Below are 18,983 nucleotides of genomic sequence, written 5' to 3'. Positions count from 1 at the left end.
TTCTTCCACACAAGGGGCTGAATGAAATGGGAGACAGCTGCCCATACTGTGCTTATCTGGCTCCTTTTAAAGTTGTACATGGATTTTTTTTGCAAAATAATAAGCAGGCAAGCACTTTGGGATTATTAAAATGGAGACATTTCGGTGCCTGAGTAGAATATACAGAGAAGTCCCCAAGTACTAATTCAGACAAGGCTGAGTCTGTCAGGAGGCTCTCCTGCTGCTAAAAGAAATGGCAGCTCTGCAGGTTCATGAGAATGACCTTGTTTTGCAGAACATCCTATGTAACTATGACCAGTGGGAACCAGATTTGACCATCTTACCATTTGCCATTCTCACCAGTGCCAAAAGTATGTCTGCTGCCATCTCATTGTAGGTAACTTGTGTGGAACTTCAAGTTCTGAGCTGTATCTGGCCTTCAGGATCCTAACCCACACCTTCCATTGGCCTGTTACAGACAGCCAAAATAAAGCTGTTTCGAGTCACAGTGGAAGTATGGTGTTTCAATGATGCATGCGTCCTAAGAGTCCAGAAGTCCCACCAAAGCCACGCTCCAGCCCTAAAGACTGGAGCGTGGCTTTGGTGTGGCTTCTGGACTCTTAGGACGCATGCATCATTGAAACACCATACCTCCACTGTGACTCGAAGCAGCTTTATTTGGCTGTCTGTAACAGGCCTTAGATACCATTATTTGCGCAAGAGGATTTTCAGGTTTTGTATAGGCTCTTCCACCTTCCAAAAGGCTGAAATGCCTTTCCTAAAGCTCAGTTACTGGCAGTAAGAGATTTAATGTAACATACACAGATATTTTAGGTTCTATCCCTTTTCCTGTCATCCTACGTACTACTGAAATACATCCCTCCCCCCAAAACAAAACTTGGTTGAAACTGGGTACAGGCCTTAGGCTGAGAGAGTTTCCTTACCTTTCTTGCAGGTAGTAGTGGAGTGTAGTTTTCATGTCAGTGGGAATATGAATCTGCTCCAGGTTTTATTCAAAACATTAAGAAAATTGTCAAATAGTCCTGGACATTTTGGTGATAGAGTTTAGCCCCTTGGATAACCCTTTTAAAGTGTATATTAATTTCTGAGTTAATTCATCATTTCACTGTCATGAAAGCTACCAACCAGCACTGGAAATATACTCCTGTGCATGTAGTTTGTTTGATTTAACCATCAAGCGGTCAGAAAGCTGGAATAGGATCTGGTTGAATTCAGCTTCTTAAGATACTTGATATAATACAAATACCCCCTCTGGTAGGGTGGCTTCCATGTTAGGGTTACCATGTATCTGCTCTGAGTTGTTTCCCAAATACTGAAGCAGCTTTCCCTTCTTATCCTCAAAATTGGTTCAGCATCTTGGATAGTTGCTCTAAGGTCTGGAATAAAGCCCAGAGCAGATTCATTGCACTCTTAACATGGAGCTCGCTAGTTGCCCTGGGCCAGTTGCCTATCATGATGACTTAATGGTGCTTCCAGATACAAAACTGTGCCTATCATGGGTCCAACACTGTCCATTAGTGCAGTACTCTGGTCTCACCTCTTCCACTGGTAGTTCCTTAAGGCGGGAGAGTGAACTGGAGAGCAGCCCAATCAGAAATGGGGTTGGTGAACACACAATGTCAATCATTGAAGGGGGAAGCACAGGAATGTAGGTGTGTTGCCAGGTAAAGGGGTAAAGAAGTGCCACCATAGCATGACAGCATTTTGACAAGGTGCTGGGGGGAAAAGGAAAAACAAACAAACAAACAGAGTCAGCTATTCTGAAGTCCACATGGTTTAGTCCTGTGAGACTATTTCACAGACTAATCAGTCTCAATGAAACACAATCAGCCCCAAGAAATTATAGTGCCTAACACAATAATGTCTGAGCAGGTTTTAATTCAAAACACAACCTGGCTTCCAAAGAATCTCAGTTTAAAAAGAGAAATCAAGTATATAGTCCTCATGACTATGGACAGAAGAGTTGGAAAATTGTAAACAATGTTTATGGAGGAGGGATGGGGGTTTGGGGGGTTTAATTGTATTTCTTAAATTGTAATTTTATTACTGTAATCCGTTTTGATTCCCTTAAATAATAATAATAATAATAATAATAATAATAATAATAATACTATTATTATTGTTGTTGTTGTTGTTGAGAAACCAAAGTATGATTTTTTTTAACCAGGCTTTCATTACTGCCAAGACAAGGGGGTTTCTGAGCTCTGCAGAGGTTATTCTTGCTTTACCTACCAAGCATTCAGAAATTGTTGTGTGCCTTCAAGTCATTTTTGACTTATGATGACCCTAAAGGCACTGTATCATGGTATTTTCTTGGCATGATTTCTTCAAAGGGTTTGCCTTTCCTTCCTCTGAGGCTGAGAGTGTGAAATGTCCAGGGCCACCCAGTGGGTTTCATAGCGGAGCCAAGATTTGAACTCTGGTCTCCAGAGCCACAGTCCAACGCTCAGATCATTACACCATGCTGGCTCTATTGCATACTGTTCTGAAATCACCAGTATGGTCATTTGTAATTTTTTATGAACAAACAATAAAACTTAACTTGCAAAGTTAAGAGACTGAATTTTCTTTGGTTCACCCACCTCATGTTTTAAGCACAATTTTACAGAGAACAACCCTGACTTCTCCCCATGCAGTACAGAAGTATGACTGCAGAGCTTCAAGATGTTGCTTATTTGGATTACAGTTCTGCCAGCCCCATGGCCAGTGGCTACATTGGCTGGCAGAGTCATGGGATCAATGCAGGTTCTCAGCTTTCACACTATTTCCTCTTTAATATCTTGATACTGTTCTGTTTTGCTTTGTTTTTCATTCTTGCTAGTCCAGTGCCAATGCTGGCTGGGGGATCTTGGTAGTTGTAGCCCCCCCCCCCCCCCAATATAACTTTCTCAACCTTTGATATCGTATGAGACAATAGAATAATAAGAGCATCCACCAGTTCCAGTGGTTAAAGTACATATCTAAAATTTCTCAAAATTGCACCATGAGGCTCACATGATTTTTATGCATATTTTCTTTTAAATTAAAGGACCCATGGGATTAATGGAGATTCTCAGCTTTCAAATTGCTGCCTTTTAAATATAGCAAGGCATGGAGCAATTGCAACATTCCTCTGTTATTTTTCCTGCTAGCTAAGCAGTTTGCTAGAAAACCTAAGAATATTCATCTCCTGAAGTCACGATGCGGCAATCAATCTACACAGAGTTTTATTCCAAATTTTAAAGGAGCCATCCAGGGTGCTGAAATTATTCAGTTCCTTTGAAGTTTGATCAAAAATCTTTGCCACTGGCTGGGCACAACCACAAATGGAGAGGACTGCACATGCACGTGTGTGTCCATACAGACATATATACAAAGTATGTATAGGAAACCAAGCAATAAACATAATGTCAAGGATGCTTCCAAACTGCAAGTTTTCTTGCTCAACCTAGTGCTCTCTTGAGCAGTAAGTGACCTGATGTGCCAGTCTGCATTTCACCTGCCATTCCCCAGACAGCTCTGTTCCCAATGGGTTTCTCTGCTAGTCCAAATGGAATAGCACAATCAGAGTGGGAAGTACAGGAATCTGTGTAAAAACAAAACTCACCTCAAGCCCTCTCCATCCTATCTACATGCAGTAAATGGTAACAAGGCTAGCCCTGCCATTAGGCAGAGTGAGACAAGTGCATTGGGGAACCGATTTTGGGTGTCATGAAACAGCAGAACATTATGTTTGATTTATTGTTCCTGTATTGGCACTGCCAGGGATGGAGAGAGGCACTTCTGGGATTTTCTGCCTTCTGTACCAAAGTAACCAATACGAAATCCGATAATATCAAGAAATCATAGTAATATGAATATAATGTTTAGCAAGAAACTGTCAACACAACCCTCCTGGACATCTGATGTTCACCTGACCACAGGGGCCTGGGTTTAAATATCAGCAATCTCATTAAATAGCAAGCAAAATGCACTTGATACAGCCAGATTTTGAAAATGCTAACTTTCGGTTGGGAAGATCCCAGAATCCTTCAGCCAATTGCCAATGGTGGATGTATGAAACACGATTATATTCAGAGACTATATTAATCCAGGAAACTGGCTCAATAAACCACAAAAACAACCCATTGTCCCAATTGTATTGCTTCCTTTGTAAGAGCAGATCAGCAAGCCAGGAAGGGGAAACATCATTATATCCAAACCTGACATTCTAGTTAAAAGAGAGCAGGCAAGCCAAGATTCATCAACCAACATTCATTTAAAGCTGCCTTATAAAATTTAGCTTGCTTGGAAATGCTTAACCATATTTCTGAGCTCAGATGTAAAATGAAGACATGTCTTCCTACTTTGTTTACCTGCTGCAATGATTCAATGTTAGTTAGTGCTTTGAGACTGATGTTTATTTTAATTTTATATCCTGCCTTTCTCCCTTCATGGGATCCAAGGGCAGCTCACATCACGTTTTTCAAAAAAGTACACTAAAAACCTATTTGACCTATGAGTTTAAAAAAAATTAAATAAACAGTTCTGCTGAAAGCATAAATTGCAACCGTTAAAAACACATTAAAACACAGCAAAAACCCAACAACAACCCATAATACATTCCAGTAAAAATATCCTTCTATCACAGTAACCTAAAAGCCAAAGTCCTGACTAAATTAAAATATATTTGCCTCTCAGTGGAAGCAGACATGGGGACAAGCAAGCCCCGAAAGGAGGGAATTCCACAAATTGAAAGCGGTCACTAAGAAGTTTCTCTTCTTCATCCTCACCAAATGCACCTGGGATGGTGGGACAGAGAGAAAGCCTTCATTTGAAGATATTAAACATTGCTCAGGCTTTGTATAGAATAGATTATGTACAGTCCATATGAACTAAGTATGTGTGTATGTGTGTGCACTGGAGCAGGGGAAATGAAAGGGAGTTGGAATAACTAGAATGCCAGAAGATATGCTCAATCTCTTAACTGACTAAATAGCTTAACTGACATTCAGCTGTCAGCCAAGGTAGGATGTGGTTACATATACTTAACATTTTCCACATGGGTCCCCTTCCTCCCAAGTCATGATTCCAAGTAAAGGGACACACACAAGATCTCACATTTGATCACATATCTGCCACATCTCATCTAGAATAGATTCCTATGACAAAAAGTTTGTGGGGAGGAAGGGAATAGTGTCAGGCTTACTTCATCAATGGGTGAATATGTAGTGTGTTGTGTGGCATTTAAGCTTCTTCAGAATGATGTCTTTAAATAACAACAAATGGATGTGACTGCAGTGTCTTCGTGGGAAGCTTTCTACCTGCAGTTCTCATTCAAATACAACCTAATACAGGTAGGAGGAGACACTTCTCTTTTCTATGATTACTTCTGTAACAATAGTAGAGTATAATAATACAGTGGCCGGGGGAAGATACTCTCAAAGGCAGGCAAAAGCACTGATAACTCATCAGCTGTAGGTCTACAAATTTCTCTGAGCGTATAGGGAGGCCTTGTGTGTTACTAAACTGCACATAACGTCATTTGGTTTTATGAGCCAGATCTTTGGAAGGAGGAGGGGAAGAGATAATACAGTGCAGCCTAAAGGAATCATATGGCCAGGAAACCACTCACAGCTGGCTTGAGTTAAGCACCATGAGGGAATTTATACAGACTAGGAGAGAGAAAGCAGGGGGGGAAATATTCTAGGCTGGCCAAAACAATACATGGGAGAAGGAAAAGGTACTTTGCTGACCATGGACTTATTTTTAAAAGTGTACTTATGTTCACCACACATTCTCGGACTTTGTGGGTATATTTAAATTATAATTTCAAAAAAGGGTTATAGTTCTCACTGCTGAAAATTCAAAATTTTTAGAAAAGTACATACTCTGAAAAATGAAATAATCCAAAAGTACGGATTGTGTACCATACACCTAGCTGTGCACAGACCTGTGGAGAATTCACAGTGGTCAGAAAAATCGTGGCCTTATGAAAATCTAGGGTGGTCATTTCCAACTTTGTTTTGGTTGAAACAGAAACCCTTTAACATATCTTATCCTATGAAACTACAAACCTGCATTTTGCAGCTCCTTTGTGACCTACAACTGGCCTCTTCTGTCACACTATTCACAAAGGCTGATCTGAGCACTGAGCATAGCAGGATCAATGATGTGAGACTAGACTGGTCCATATGTGTTGCTCAGAGTCACTCCCCTCCTCAGAAGAAAAAGTGAAGTGCTGAAAGTGGGAAACTAAAGTTATGACAGTGAAGAAACAATGATCTCTCTTAAGATTTTTGGTTTAAGGGGGATAAAATTACCACAGTGGGGAAATGGCAATTTTGCCTACAAAGATCACTGAGAAAGAAGGCAAGGTTACAGTCCACTCCTTCTGATTTGCTAGCAACTGTAATTGAGATTGCTAGAGAAATGATTGGAAAACAGCAATTCTGCCTGCAAGGATCAATGGGAAGGAGGTAGCTTAAGCCCTTCCAACTATAATCCAGATAAAAATAGCCAATCTCTTAGTTCTTAATGTGTGCGTGCATGTGCGTGCACACATACACACATGTGCACAAGTGTGCTGGGTTTTCCAAGCAGCAACAAGGAAAAGTTGAAACTATCTGGGACCCATGAGACAGGCCTATACAAGGCCCACCCCAGGTTTTATGAGAGGAAGGCCTCTGACAAGTTTTCCTGTGAGATCGCACTTCTCATGGAAAATGAAAAACCACTGGAAATCTCTCACTGGCAGGCCAGCAGCCATCATGATGGCAGGAATTTACCACTGTGACTGAGGATGCTGTTCAGCCTGGTGTGGGAAGAGTGGGTACCAGATCCGCCTGCCAGTATTTTGTGTGCAATTTAGAAGCTGGGTGTTCAACAAAACTCCCAAAATATGGGATGGGGGGTGTCTCATAAAAGACAAGCTTTTTGGCCCATAAGGAACTATATGGGATGCCTGACAACTTTAATGTGTGAGAGAGAAACACATGCAGCAAGAAAATGGGATGTTTGTGTGTGAGAGAAAGAATGAGCATTCTGGTTGCACCCACGGCTGGCCAAAAGCCAGACCAACAGCCTACCCACAAAAGCAACCCCGAAAGGTTCTGTGATGTTCAAATGGCTCCAATGCTACCTTTAGACAGATTTCTTTTAGTTACAGTATTTTAAGCTGCATGCTCAGAGCAGGACCTATCCTTCTGTGCTCATTAAGGAGCCATGCACGCTAATAACAAACCACTACTAACAACAAGACTGGTGGGTATCCTTGAGCAGTATCAACAGATAATGTTTCTCTTGCTGTGACCTACTGTATATACTCATGTATATAGAAATTTTAGTTAAAAAATTGACCTCAAAAACCTGAGTTGACTTATCCATTGGCCAATATAAATACTCCATTTTAATTCTTGTTGAAAAAAGGAACCATCCCCTGGGGAAAAGCAAGAGGGTAATCTCTCCTAGAAGTACTGCTGACCCCCCCCCCCCCCACCTCTCACATCCATCCAGCCTTCAGTGTGAGCACAAACAGCTATACCTGCTGGAATTTTGTAAGTCCTTTGTCTTTGTTTTCCTTTGCTTCATCCTTTTGATCATTTGCTATGTGCCCCTATGTTTTACCCTCGACTACCTGTGAGTCATACTAAAATCCATAATTTTGGCCCCAAAACCTGCCCTTGATTTATACATGAAGCCAACTTATAGTTGAATATATATGGTAGATATCAAGTCCGTGTCTAGGTAAGATGGTGGTCCATATTAAGCAACAGATTTAGAGCAAGAGATTCAAATGCAGGTGTCATTTTAATTTTCTTCCTCAGATAAAATATTTTTGGCAGCTACTTTGAGCCACTGATTCAATACCATGGATCAACAGATGGAACTATAAATCAGAGATTCAAATGGATTCAATGGAATCATAGAATCAGAAAATAATAGAGTTTGAAGAGACCACAAGGGCCATCCAGTCCACCCCTTGCCATGCAGGAAATCACAATCAAAGCATCCCCGACAGATGGCCATCCAGCCTCTGCTTAAAGACCTCCAAAGACAGCAACTCCACTACACTCTGAGGGAGTGTGCTCCACTGTTGAACAGCCCTTACTGTAAGGAAGTTCCTCCTAATGTTGAGGTGGAATCTCTTTTCCTGTAGCTTGCATCCATTGCTTCGGGAATCTCTGGAGCAGCAGAAAACAAGCTTGTTCCCTCCTCAATATGGCCTCCCTTCAAATATTTAAAGAGGGCTATCATATCACCTCTTAACCTTCTCTTCTCCAGGCTAAACATCTCCAGCTCCCTAAGTCTTTCCTCATAGGGCATGGTTTCCAGACCCTTCACCATTTTAGTTGCCCTCCTTAATGTTTATGAAGTTATGCTACAAAAATATCTTAAGTCTCAAATGGCCTTTAGGACTCATTGCTTGTTGAGTAAACTGTTTTTCCAATGCAGCAGAGATAGAGATCCTTCTTTTGCCTAATCAGGAAGAAAAAAGGCCAGAGCAGGGAGGCATTTACAAAAGCAACTTTAACAGGCACCCACCAATTCTCCTCTACAAATTCTACCCCTTTTAAATTGAAAGATAGAAAGCTTTGACAGCAAGCATTTGCCAGGATTAATGTATTATTTTACCTTAATGTCTTCTGAGATTATTTTTCAAGCACCATCTATCAGCTCTGAAAACATGGTCTACTCTGTGGCAGGCAGTATAGTGGGATCTATCCATTTCTGGTATTGTGTTTATGTGAGAAATGAAGGCTACAAAACTGGGCTAGAGGTAAGGGTTCTGCAATGAAAGATGAGTTTTACCCAAAGAAAAACTCATCAGATTCAAAGAAAAATAGTAAGGGTCAAAACTATCCCTCTCACTGGCAACCCCCCAAAACAAACAAACAAACAAACAAACAAACAAACAAACAAACAAACAAACAAACCCCTTTGGCAATAGACAGCCACCACAGGCTGTACTTGCCTTCTGTACACCAGAGTAGGGAGTTTGGCATAGACATGGCCCATTCTTAAGGCAGAACATGGACACATTACTTTTTGGACTACAGCCCCCAAAATCCCTCATCTGGGTGACTACTGTCCTTACTGGCTAGGTATTCTGGGAGTTGTAATTCAAAAAAGTAACTTTTCTAAGCTCTTTCTTTAGCTTAGCTATATTTCTCCATCTGATCTTACCCTTTCAGAGGAGGGCTGAAGGAATTCAACTTGATTCCATCTTTGAATGGTAGACATAGTAATAAACAGATATAGCCTTATATCAAATTGTGCCTTTCACATTCCCTTGAATTTGTTCTTATATTTATGGTAAATACTATATTTTGTCTTGGGCCTGTAGCCTACTGAAAGGTTTTGATGCCCACTTTGCATGTAAAATTGATCCCTCTCGTTTAAGGTGAATCAACTGTGGTATCCTATTTGCCTTCTTGGTTTCCCTGAATAAACCATTTATTTGTTTTACATGAATCCAGATGACTTTTTTGGGACAGTTCCACAAAAAGTATTGAGAATTATTTCCTTCCACTCTCTATTTGTCACTATTATACCTTTACTTAAAAGCCATTCGTTTAAAAATAAAAGAATTAAATATAATCTTGGCCTTCATAATCCATTCCAGCTGTTGAGCAGTGGGATCTTTCATTCTAAACTATAAGTTTTGGTGCACAAGGTCTACGTAAAACTAAGGAAAATACAAATTTAAACTGCTTCATTTAGCTTGTAAAAAAACCCCAATTCATTTCTGTGAACTCAAAAATAATTTTTTTATGTTTGCTATGTTACAGCAATTGGGTGGGTGGGGTAAAAAAGAAATACTCTCCCTCCATTTCTGTTGGTTCAGTGACATATGTTTGCAGAAAAGAATAAGAAAAGGAAAAGAAATGGGGGGGTGTGGAATGGAAACAACAGCAACACATCCTTCACTTGCTGTACACTTATTAGGTCTAGTTTGGGCTTGGCTCAAAAATGCTTCAGAGTTCACACAACATTTGGCAAGAAGCCCTCCCATTTTCCTTGGATTCAAGACTGTAGTTTTGCAGCAATGTAGAAACACAATGAATTGTATGTGCATGGACCTTTGTATGCGAACACACATACATAGTTCAGACAGTGAGCAGGGGTAATGTCTTTATGATCAACTGCAGAAGAGCGTGAGAAACACAGTCTACCATGTGCCTTTCTTCACCTGCATGTATTCATTAAATATCCTCTTGTGGATTACTTCAAGCATTCCAAACCCCTGAACAACCTCAAACAGCTGTGTTAGCTGTTTTAGCTGTGTTAATTGAAAGAGAAAGAAATAAGATCAGAAATACAGTGGAAAGAAATTTTTTCCTCCAAAATGTAAGCAACTCCATCTTTTTCAAATAAATATTTTAGCTTATTACTGATGGACTGATTAAAATTAATACCTTGCCCTTCAGTTCAATTAGCAAGGCTTGTTGCTGGAGTGCCTTCAAGTAAATTCCATCTTAGGGTGATTCTTAGGTGAATAGATTACAGCCCTTTTTTTTTTTTTGGGGGGGGGAGATTTGTTCACAGGTTTGTCATTTCCTTCCTCTGAGGCTGTGAAAGTGTGACATGCCCAAGGTCACCCAGTGAATTTCCAAAGCCTGATGGGGATTTTAATATATATTCATGTAAGTGTGAGCCAGTGTTATTGACTAATGATGTTAGCAATGCCAAAAGCAATGTAAAAAGCAAGATGAGTAACATCTATAAATGATTCACAAAACACTGTGCTTTGAGAGTCACGTGGATTAATTTTGGCCACGTTCATGTTTTAATGTATTTTTTTAAAAAAGTAATTAAAAAGTAATGATGTTATTGAGTAACATAGCAATCAAAGGTGGCAGAATTCAAAGACATAGCCGTGTTAGTCTGCAGACTCAGTATGCAGAGAGATCTTGTAGCACCTTTGAGACTAACTGAAAGAAAGAAGTTGGCCACATGAGCTTTCATAGGCTTAAGTCTACTTTCTCAGATGCAGATGCACAGTATAGAAAATTGTGAATTAGGTAGTCTATAACTAGTTACAGTAATCCATTAAATCTCTGCCAGTCCTTCCTGTGAGAATCGGCCCTATAGATGCCAGTTCAGTAAAGAATCTACACAACCCTTATTAAATTTTACATCAATCTTCCTCAAAGTGGCACATTCTAGATATGCTGAATCGCAGCTCCACCTTTCTCAGCCAACATAGCTGGAAAGTGCTAAACAGGAAAGCTACTTTACGTCACCATCAATAATATTTATAAGGTCTAAGACAAATATTATGTCTTATATAGAACTTGGAAATGTTACTTTTTAGACTATAACTCCCATAATCCCCCCTAGTGAGTGTAGTCTTGCACCTTCTCAAACCAAAGCTATCAGTATTCTAGTAACATTTCTTATAGTCTACAGCAACCCACTATATGCAAATGTCTTTTGAAGAGTATTTGGAAACTACAGTCGGTGCAAAATAAAGAAACACAACAGATAATCAATCTCTCAGCAGTTTTAAACATCTGTACTGGTTCTCAGCTTACTTTTAACGTTCATCACATCTTAAATAGTTTGGGACCTTTGGTATTACAGGATTACTTCTTTCCCACACAAATCAGCCTCGACTAAAAGATTATCATCAGAGGTCCTGCTCCAGGTCTTCCTGTTGTTAGAGGTAAAAGCAGATTGTGACCAGAGCAGGGCCTTCTCAGTTATGACACTTTGCTTTTGGGTACCTCTCTCCAAGAAGATCCAGTTGGAAATATTCCCATTCCCTTTTTGACCCCAACCGGGTAGAAATCTTTTAATTTCTCCAGGCTTTCAAAGACCAGGTAATCATTTGTAAATCATCAAAAACAGGAAACATGTCACTAAAAAAGAGAAACTTGCTTCATAAATTGCATAAAATTTTCATAAACATATTTATAGGTAGAGATGCAATTTTTAGAAAAAATACTATCATTTATGCAGAAATTCAGTGCATCTCACCATAGTACCAAGAGATCTGTGTGCTTGCTCAGTTCAGGTACCAACTGTAGCTGGGTAACTACTAGGTTTCTGCTTTCACTTCTAAGGGTTCTTTAAATTTTTAAACCAAAATTGGGCCATAGCATAATCTAAACTAAGGCACATAGCTACTTTTTAGATTTGTAAGTTTTACATCTATTTGAAGCTGCAACTTTATTTTGTTCTACTCCAATGCTGGTTTAGTCTCTTTTTTAAAATTGCAGTTTATTTTGTTCTACTCCAATTGCAGTTTTTAAAAAACCTGTTCCAACACCTTTGGCTGAAGGATGATGGCAAAGCAATTCTGAGCAGGGCTGGTGTGGAGCAGTGAGGTGAATGTACTGCCCCATTCTCATCATTATTGGCTTACACTGGCCAAGGTAGAAGTTGGGGAAGGGGGTTTCATGGGGATGTTAAAGAACAATGTGTTTATAATCCACACACCCACTGAAAGCAAAATACCCTCACTGTATGTGAAAGAAATTAACTATGCCAGCTCCAAAGAAGTGCAGCTGACAGGCTGGTTTGTGCTCATCTAGGTGTAGATTTGGGGCCAAAGCCAGCTCCTATACACCCTGCCCAGGCAATACTCCATTTGGGGTTCTCTCTGCTACCACTTGCTGCGGGCAGCTTTCTACCCACCTAATCACAGCAGGGCCCTCTACAGTGGAAGGTGTTTTCACCCTGGTGTTGCTCTTTTTTTGTCAAACAGACAACAACCTAACCTCTCCCTAACCATAAATATATGGATTCCACTACAATACCAATTTCTTCAATAAGGCAAGTCCAATTCTTGTCTCAAAACTGTGAAATTCAATCTGAATAGAAAGAAAACTTTATTGGATTTAAAAAACAAAAGACAAAACCCTAAACAAAACACCATGAATACAAGGCATGATATTGTCTAAAGCCAAGCATGTCTTCATTACACCAATTTCTTCATCCCATTGTTTGGTCCTGGACTGTATCCATGTTGTTCAAAATAAAGGAATCTATACAATATATTCTAGACAAGAGCCACTGGACTATGACTTTGGAGGACACTGGACTATGACTCTGGAGACCAGGGTTTGAATCCCTACTAGGCCATGGAAACCCACTGGGTGACTTTGGGAAGTTACTATCTCTCAGCTTCAGAGGAAGGCAAAGCTAACCCTTTCTGATTTAATCTTGCCAAGAAAACCCTGCGATGATCACCTTAGACTGCAATAAGTCAGAAATGACCTGAAGGCACACAACATCAAATAAATTAATTCTAACTCCAGAGTTTATGTGTTCTAAATATTTGACAGAAAAAAGAAGAGTAGATCATGCATGAATGCCAAGTTATGAGGAAGACCAGAAAACAGAAAGACCAAAACAAAGCCACAGGAAGGAATTATAAGATTATATAATAAATTATGAGTGTTCTCTCACATCAGAAATTTTTTTTGCATTCATGAGGACTAGGACCTTGACTCTTTCCCTGTTTGAAGAGAAGATTCTCAGGATTAAGGTCACCTTTTATGCAACAAACATATGATTCGCTGGTCTTCCTCATAACTTGTTTGAATGCTGCTCATGTCCACCTTAAAATATTTAACTCATGGATGGATTTTGGCTCCTTTTACAGTATAGACCTCTACAGCTTTTCCTTTCCTTCTCTGTCTCTTGCTGTGGGACTTACTGGGAATTGTGAAAACAGACAAGCTGCTGAAACTTGATCTTGTGCTCATAAGCGTCATTACTCATCTGTGAAGTTTTGCCTTTGCTGGCTTAAAAAGAAAACTCCACTCTCTCCATCCTCAAGTGTTTAAGAAATGGCTGTGTGCCAGGCACCAGCTGCAGAAAATCTTAAAGAGATCTGGGCCCCCTTTTTTTTCATAAGGTGTAGGTGGGAAAGAGTGTTGTTGAATCAGTCATGAACATATACGAGGAGCCATCTACACTAGTGGATATGTCTTAGGTACTGCATTCTTCCATCAGACTTATGTCTATCAAGATCACCAGTTTGTCTGTAGTAGTGGCTAGCAGTCAGATGTGTCAAAAACAGGCCATGAAAGGGACAACCATCTCCTGTTTATATTTCCAGATTCTGATACTTTCAGATACTGTCCCAGAGACTTTTAAAAATAAGGGTTCTATTTTCACTAATGGGAACTGGCAAATAGCTACTGATGGGCCAATCTTCTGTCAGTCTGGCTAATCCTTGTTAAAAAAACATATTTAAGCTACTTAACATATTTTAAGCCAGCCCATTTCCATATTACCACTAAAAGAGCAACAAGCAGGTTTTTAGTCATTGTGCAATACAGACCCCAGCAAAATTGCTTTGTATTAACAAACAGAGTGGGGATGCTATCTTTATGTAAGAAGAGGGCACAACTCTTCTGACATCTTCCCTCCTGAATGATCTGGCTAAATGCTCTGCACACATACGCAGGATTATGGATAGGAGGAGCAGGAGGATGCACACAGCTTACAAGAACTGGGAAAACCAATATCCGCATATGTAAGTATTGTATTCGAAGGACAACAACTTGGAATACATGAAAAATTCATTCAGGGGAGATAGAAACAGAAAGGGGAGGGGGGAATATCCCTTCCTCCAAATGTTGTCATGGTGATAATTCAGAAATCAAGAACTTGTCCATCTATCCTTGATGCTATTAGGGTCAAGAAATCAAAAGGGCTTCACCATGAAGGGATATATTTCTATGGAACCACAGAAGTGCAGAACACCACTTCTGTGAAGGGCATAGGAAAAAACAATCCAGAATCTGAGCTCTGTTTCGTCAAGGGTCTGAGATCAGATTTACAGAAGCCCACGTCCAAAGTTTGGAAGAGTTACTTTTTGGAATACAGCTCCTCATATCTCACAGGGGCATGTGACGTCTAAAAAAATAACTGCTCCGAAGTTTAATCTACTGCAGCCTCCCCCAGCCTGGTTCCTGCCAGATAAATTGGATATGCTCACAAAACCCCTACAGAGTCTCATGCTAAATTTCTGAAGATCTGAAGAGAAACCTCATGGCTGGGGATGGGGCTCTATTGTGAGGCAGGCTTGTGTGAAGGCATACTTTTCTTTTGTTTGTTCTGACTTTACTGCCATTTAATGGGTGACCTCTGAGAACTGCAGAGAGGAAGAGAAGAATCTCTCTCCCCTTTCTTTCTGCACTGCACAGCTCTTGAGAGACAAACACCTACTATGTTCTTGTTTACTTATCCTTCTTGTCTGAACTGAAAAGTACAAGAAATTTAGCCTTTATTCATACATTAAATTTTAGTTATACAGATTATGTTGATTATGTCTGATTATGTTGGTTAGAACTCAAAAAGTTACTAGCAACTCCAAGAATGTCCTAGCCTTTATAGATAGCTCCATATCCACTGACACAGGCTGCCAGTCGGATGCTGGAGTTGTAATCTTTAAAAAGTGACTTTGCAAACTCTGTCTTCTCCACACTCCTTTAGTGATGCTTAGACACTGTTCTGTGATTAAAGTACAAGCAGATCCACCATCAAGCTTGCAAATGGTACATAATTCTTCTTTGCAATCTTGTAATGCTCAGCTCCATGGCAAAGGGTGAAGCATATGCCACATTACTATGCTAGCCTTAGCAAATTTAGATAAAATAATCTGAACATTAGCTCACTAACTTTTTCAGCCCTTTATTTAATAATGCACTTGCACTCTAGCACAAAATTGAATTGATTTTTTTGAAAAGTGAAACAAAAATTAATTATTTTGAAAAAAGAGAACAATATTAACTACTCAGTAATGAGAAAGTGAAATGTTTCAGAATTTGCAATGGAAGGTTAAAATCCCATTTGTTTGGCTATGAAGGAACAGGGCTGAAATGGGTCCTCTGGTCTTTCTGCTGAAGTATTATCTACTGAATCATATCCTTTTTCAAAATACTTGACTGGTGCAAAACAGGCAAAAGGAATACTGCAACTGCATTTTTTTGCCAGAAACATAACCAAAGGAGTTTGTTTTTAATGGTAGACAGCCAGTACAGAAAAGACTTGATGAGAGTCAATGATGTCAGCTCCAAAGAAATGGCTAGTGCAGAAGGACTCATGCTCAGTTTGAGAATCAACATATCCTCTTACTTATGTTTTCCCTAACATAACACCCTCTAAATGTGGTGAACTACAAATCCCATCACCCCAGATGATGGAAATTGTAGCTAGAGGGCATAGGTTGTGGAAGCCTATATTACACAATGCATCAAGTGTCCCTTTTAACCAGGATGCTCCATGACAGCAACAGCCACTTCAAGATTTGCAATCATAGGAGCACATTTTTTAGGCAGTGAAGTCCAGAAAACCACTTCTGGAGAGCTGTAGCAAATGGAGCTGGGTTACATGTTAATTCTTCACACAAATTTCTCCCCGGAGACCTGGGCCATCTGAACCAGTACAAATGGATGTTCAAAGTTGACCTGTCTGAACATCTCATGCATTCCTATTATTCAGTGATAGCAGCAATTTTTATATGAAAGGCATAAACACAAAAACCCAGGCCCTAGCTTCAGACCTATACAGGATGGATAATTTATTTTCTCTAAAATAAAGTGAGGCATGGTAATAAGCAGCAAAAATAAGTACCTGAGTTTGTCTGCTACAAGTATTACTCTTCTCTCCAACAGCAGGGAAGCAAAGACTCTACTTAAGTGTCGGATACTGAGTGAAGAGAACAGGGACTCAAAATCCACATGTTCTAGCCTTGAATCATGTGGTCGACGCAACTCTATTATCTGAAATAATAAGGAAAATGGCTCAGATGCTTTGGCCTGCCAAATCAAGATGACATTTGGGGCCTCAAATCTTTCAGGGATCACTTCCACCATTTGAGGATTACATTTAATTAACTGAACTTACTTCTGTCCCAGAGCCAGGTAGGAAGTTCTTGATAGTGATGGTCCGCCCCAAAGCTGGAAATGGAGCCTCCATGACACTCCTCATAAGTGGCTGCACCAAGGCAGGAGAAATGCCACGCCTTTTCTCAACTTCATCCAAGATCTAAAAAGGAAGAGAAGCAAAAAAGTAAAGACAAGAAGACATTTTTAAAAAGGAGAGCTTGGAAAGGTTACATTTTGGACTACAAGTCCCAGAATACCAGTGGTCATGCTGGCTGGGTGAGCCTAAGAACTGTTGCCCAAAATCAAACTATTCCAAGCTGTGCGAAGAGAAATACATAATTGTTTCATGTGTTTTCCCTTCCTGTCCTCTCACTGGATCTCCACTTAAAAATAATGATTTGGATTCAAACTATAGTATTAGGTGGGTGAGTGAAATGAAAGGGAGACTGATGTTATTGTATTTAATATGTATGTATTTAATGGGACTTTAGCAACCACAGATTTTGCTATCCACAGGGGGTCCTGGAATCAATCACCAACAGATACCAAGGGCTCTCTCTACAATATTTTAAGAGCTTGAATGAAATTCCTTATTTTTTGTCTAGCAAAAACTATAAAAAAAATTTCCACGCAGACCTAATAGACACTCGTGTGAAGAACAAGAGGACATTTTTTTGTCTGAGGTGAAGAACATAATGCCTTACTGTACATCACTGTACAGAAGTCAGCTACATCTGGAAATTGAATATTTCTTCAACACAGGAGATGGAACACCACCTTCTATTGAAGACTAGTTTGGAGGTAGAAAGTAAAAAGTAAGCCACATGACATATGGCTGTCTCCTCCCACAACTTGTTACCACCTCCCCATCATCTCTTGCTTGAAGTGGCTAGTGCAGACTGCCATACTTTGCTTAATGGTAAGACTAGTTCTGCAAGAAACCTGTACAGAGAAGTACATCCAATGGGTAGTCTCCTGGCATCTGAAATTCCATTCTTTGCCCAACTTTTTCACATCACGTAGTGCTCACGCTGTCCATCCTCACCTTAGAAAAGAGGTTGAAACATCCCAGGCGGCTCACAATACAGTAAACTTCAGGGAGACGTTTCCCTTTCCCACTGGGCTTTCAGGAGAGACAGACAAAAGACCCACACAAATACACAGTAATTAATAAAAAGAAACTATACATTAGCAAGTCCATGCTCCACACAGGACACATTTTCCACTATATCCTTAAATGCTTAGAATATAACACATTATTTGAATTTCCTACATTTTTAGTGCTTCTCCAGCTAAATGACTTCAAATATGGAAAGCAACATCTAGAAAGAGAAGCAGATACTTAGATAGGGTTAAAAAAGGTGGTGGTGGTGAAGAACTGTGGTACAATAATGAAATCTATAAAGCTATAATTTTAAAAGAGTCAACATGATATAGTGGGTTGATTGCTGAAATAGGACACTGGGAGACCAGGGTTCAAATCCCTGCTTGGCCATAGAAACCCACTGGGAGACCTTGGACAAATCATACTCTCTCAGCCTCAGAGAAAGGCAATGGCAAACTTCCTCTGAAGAAACTTGCCAGGAAAACTCCATGATAGGGTCAGGGTCACCCTAAATTGGAAATGACTTGAAGGCACACAACAATAAGCAACAACAATTTGCTGTACAAAGGCATCTCAGTGGAACAGCCATAGACTCCTATATATAAGATACATAGTTAGGTATAAGGAAACCTCAGCAAACCACAACAATGAATGTATGGTTTGCTTTTTTTGCTTTAATAATAGGAAATATTAGTGACCAAATATGCACATTATAATGGACCATGGGAATGTGTTTATAAAAAGGAGTCTGAGTGGCCGAGGGCTAGAAATCTGTCTTCACAGAGCTGCATAGGTCCTTGGGACCATACATTTTTTCCATGTCTAATTTAGAAGGAAGAACAAAAAGAGACAGTTACCAGTAGTCTTCTGCAGTATCCAAACCTCCGGCTACCATCTTCACTAGTCAAGACAAAGGAGAAAGTCTCACTAAAAAAATGAAGGGGTGGGGGGAAGAGATGAAAAACAGATTCTCCCATGACAAGGCTTTGTTTACAGATAGACAAGAATAATATTGGGGGAGGAGGAATTCCTGAAATTGTACTACTTCTGAATGCTGCTGTGGAAACTGAATA

General features: G+C 39.9%; 1 protein-coding gene across 2 annotated transcripts in view; it reads right to left on the bottom strand.

The window, feature by feature from the left end:
• DENND2A (DENN domain containing 2A) overlaps positions 1–18,983 on the bottom strand; it is an 87,499-nt gene that overhangs the window by 8,682 nt on the left and 59,834 nt on the right. Inside the window, exons 11-15 of one of the 2 annotated variants that reach the window (XM_089527900.1) lie at positions 18,768–18,837; positions 17,851–17,928; positions 16,825–16,965; positions 16,552–16,700; positions 1,538–1,715 (exon numbers count right to left, since the gene is read on the bottom strand). In XM_089527900.1, coding sequence (XP_089384026.1) covers positions 1,538–1,715; positions 16,552–16,700; positions 16,825–16,965; positions 17,851–17,928; positions 18,768–18,837 — 616 coding nt within the window. The remainder of the gene's footprint in view (positions 1–1,537; positions 1,716–16,551; positions 16,701–16,824; positions 16,966–17,850; positions 17,929–18,767; positions 18,838–18,983) is intronic. The other variant, XM_089527899.1, reaches the window with a different exon arrangement.

This window comes from Sceloporus occidentalis, unplaced genomic scaffold (genome assembly GCF_023333645.1).
Source record: "Sceloporus occidentalis isolate IW3139 unplaced genomic scaffold, rSceOcc1.0.p SCAF_5, whole genome shotgun sequence".
NCBI lineage: Eukaryota > Metazoa > Chordata > Lepidosauria > Squamata > Phrynosomatidae > Sceloporus > Sceloporus occidentalis.
Note: the sequence above shows the minus strand (reverse complement) of the source record. Positions and strands in the feature narration are given on the sequence as shown.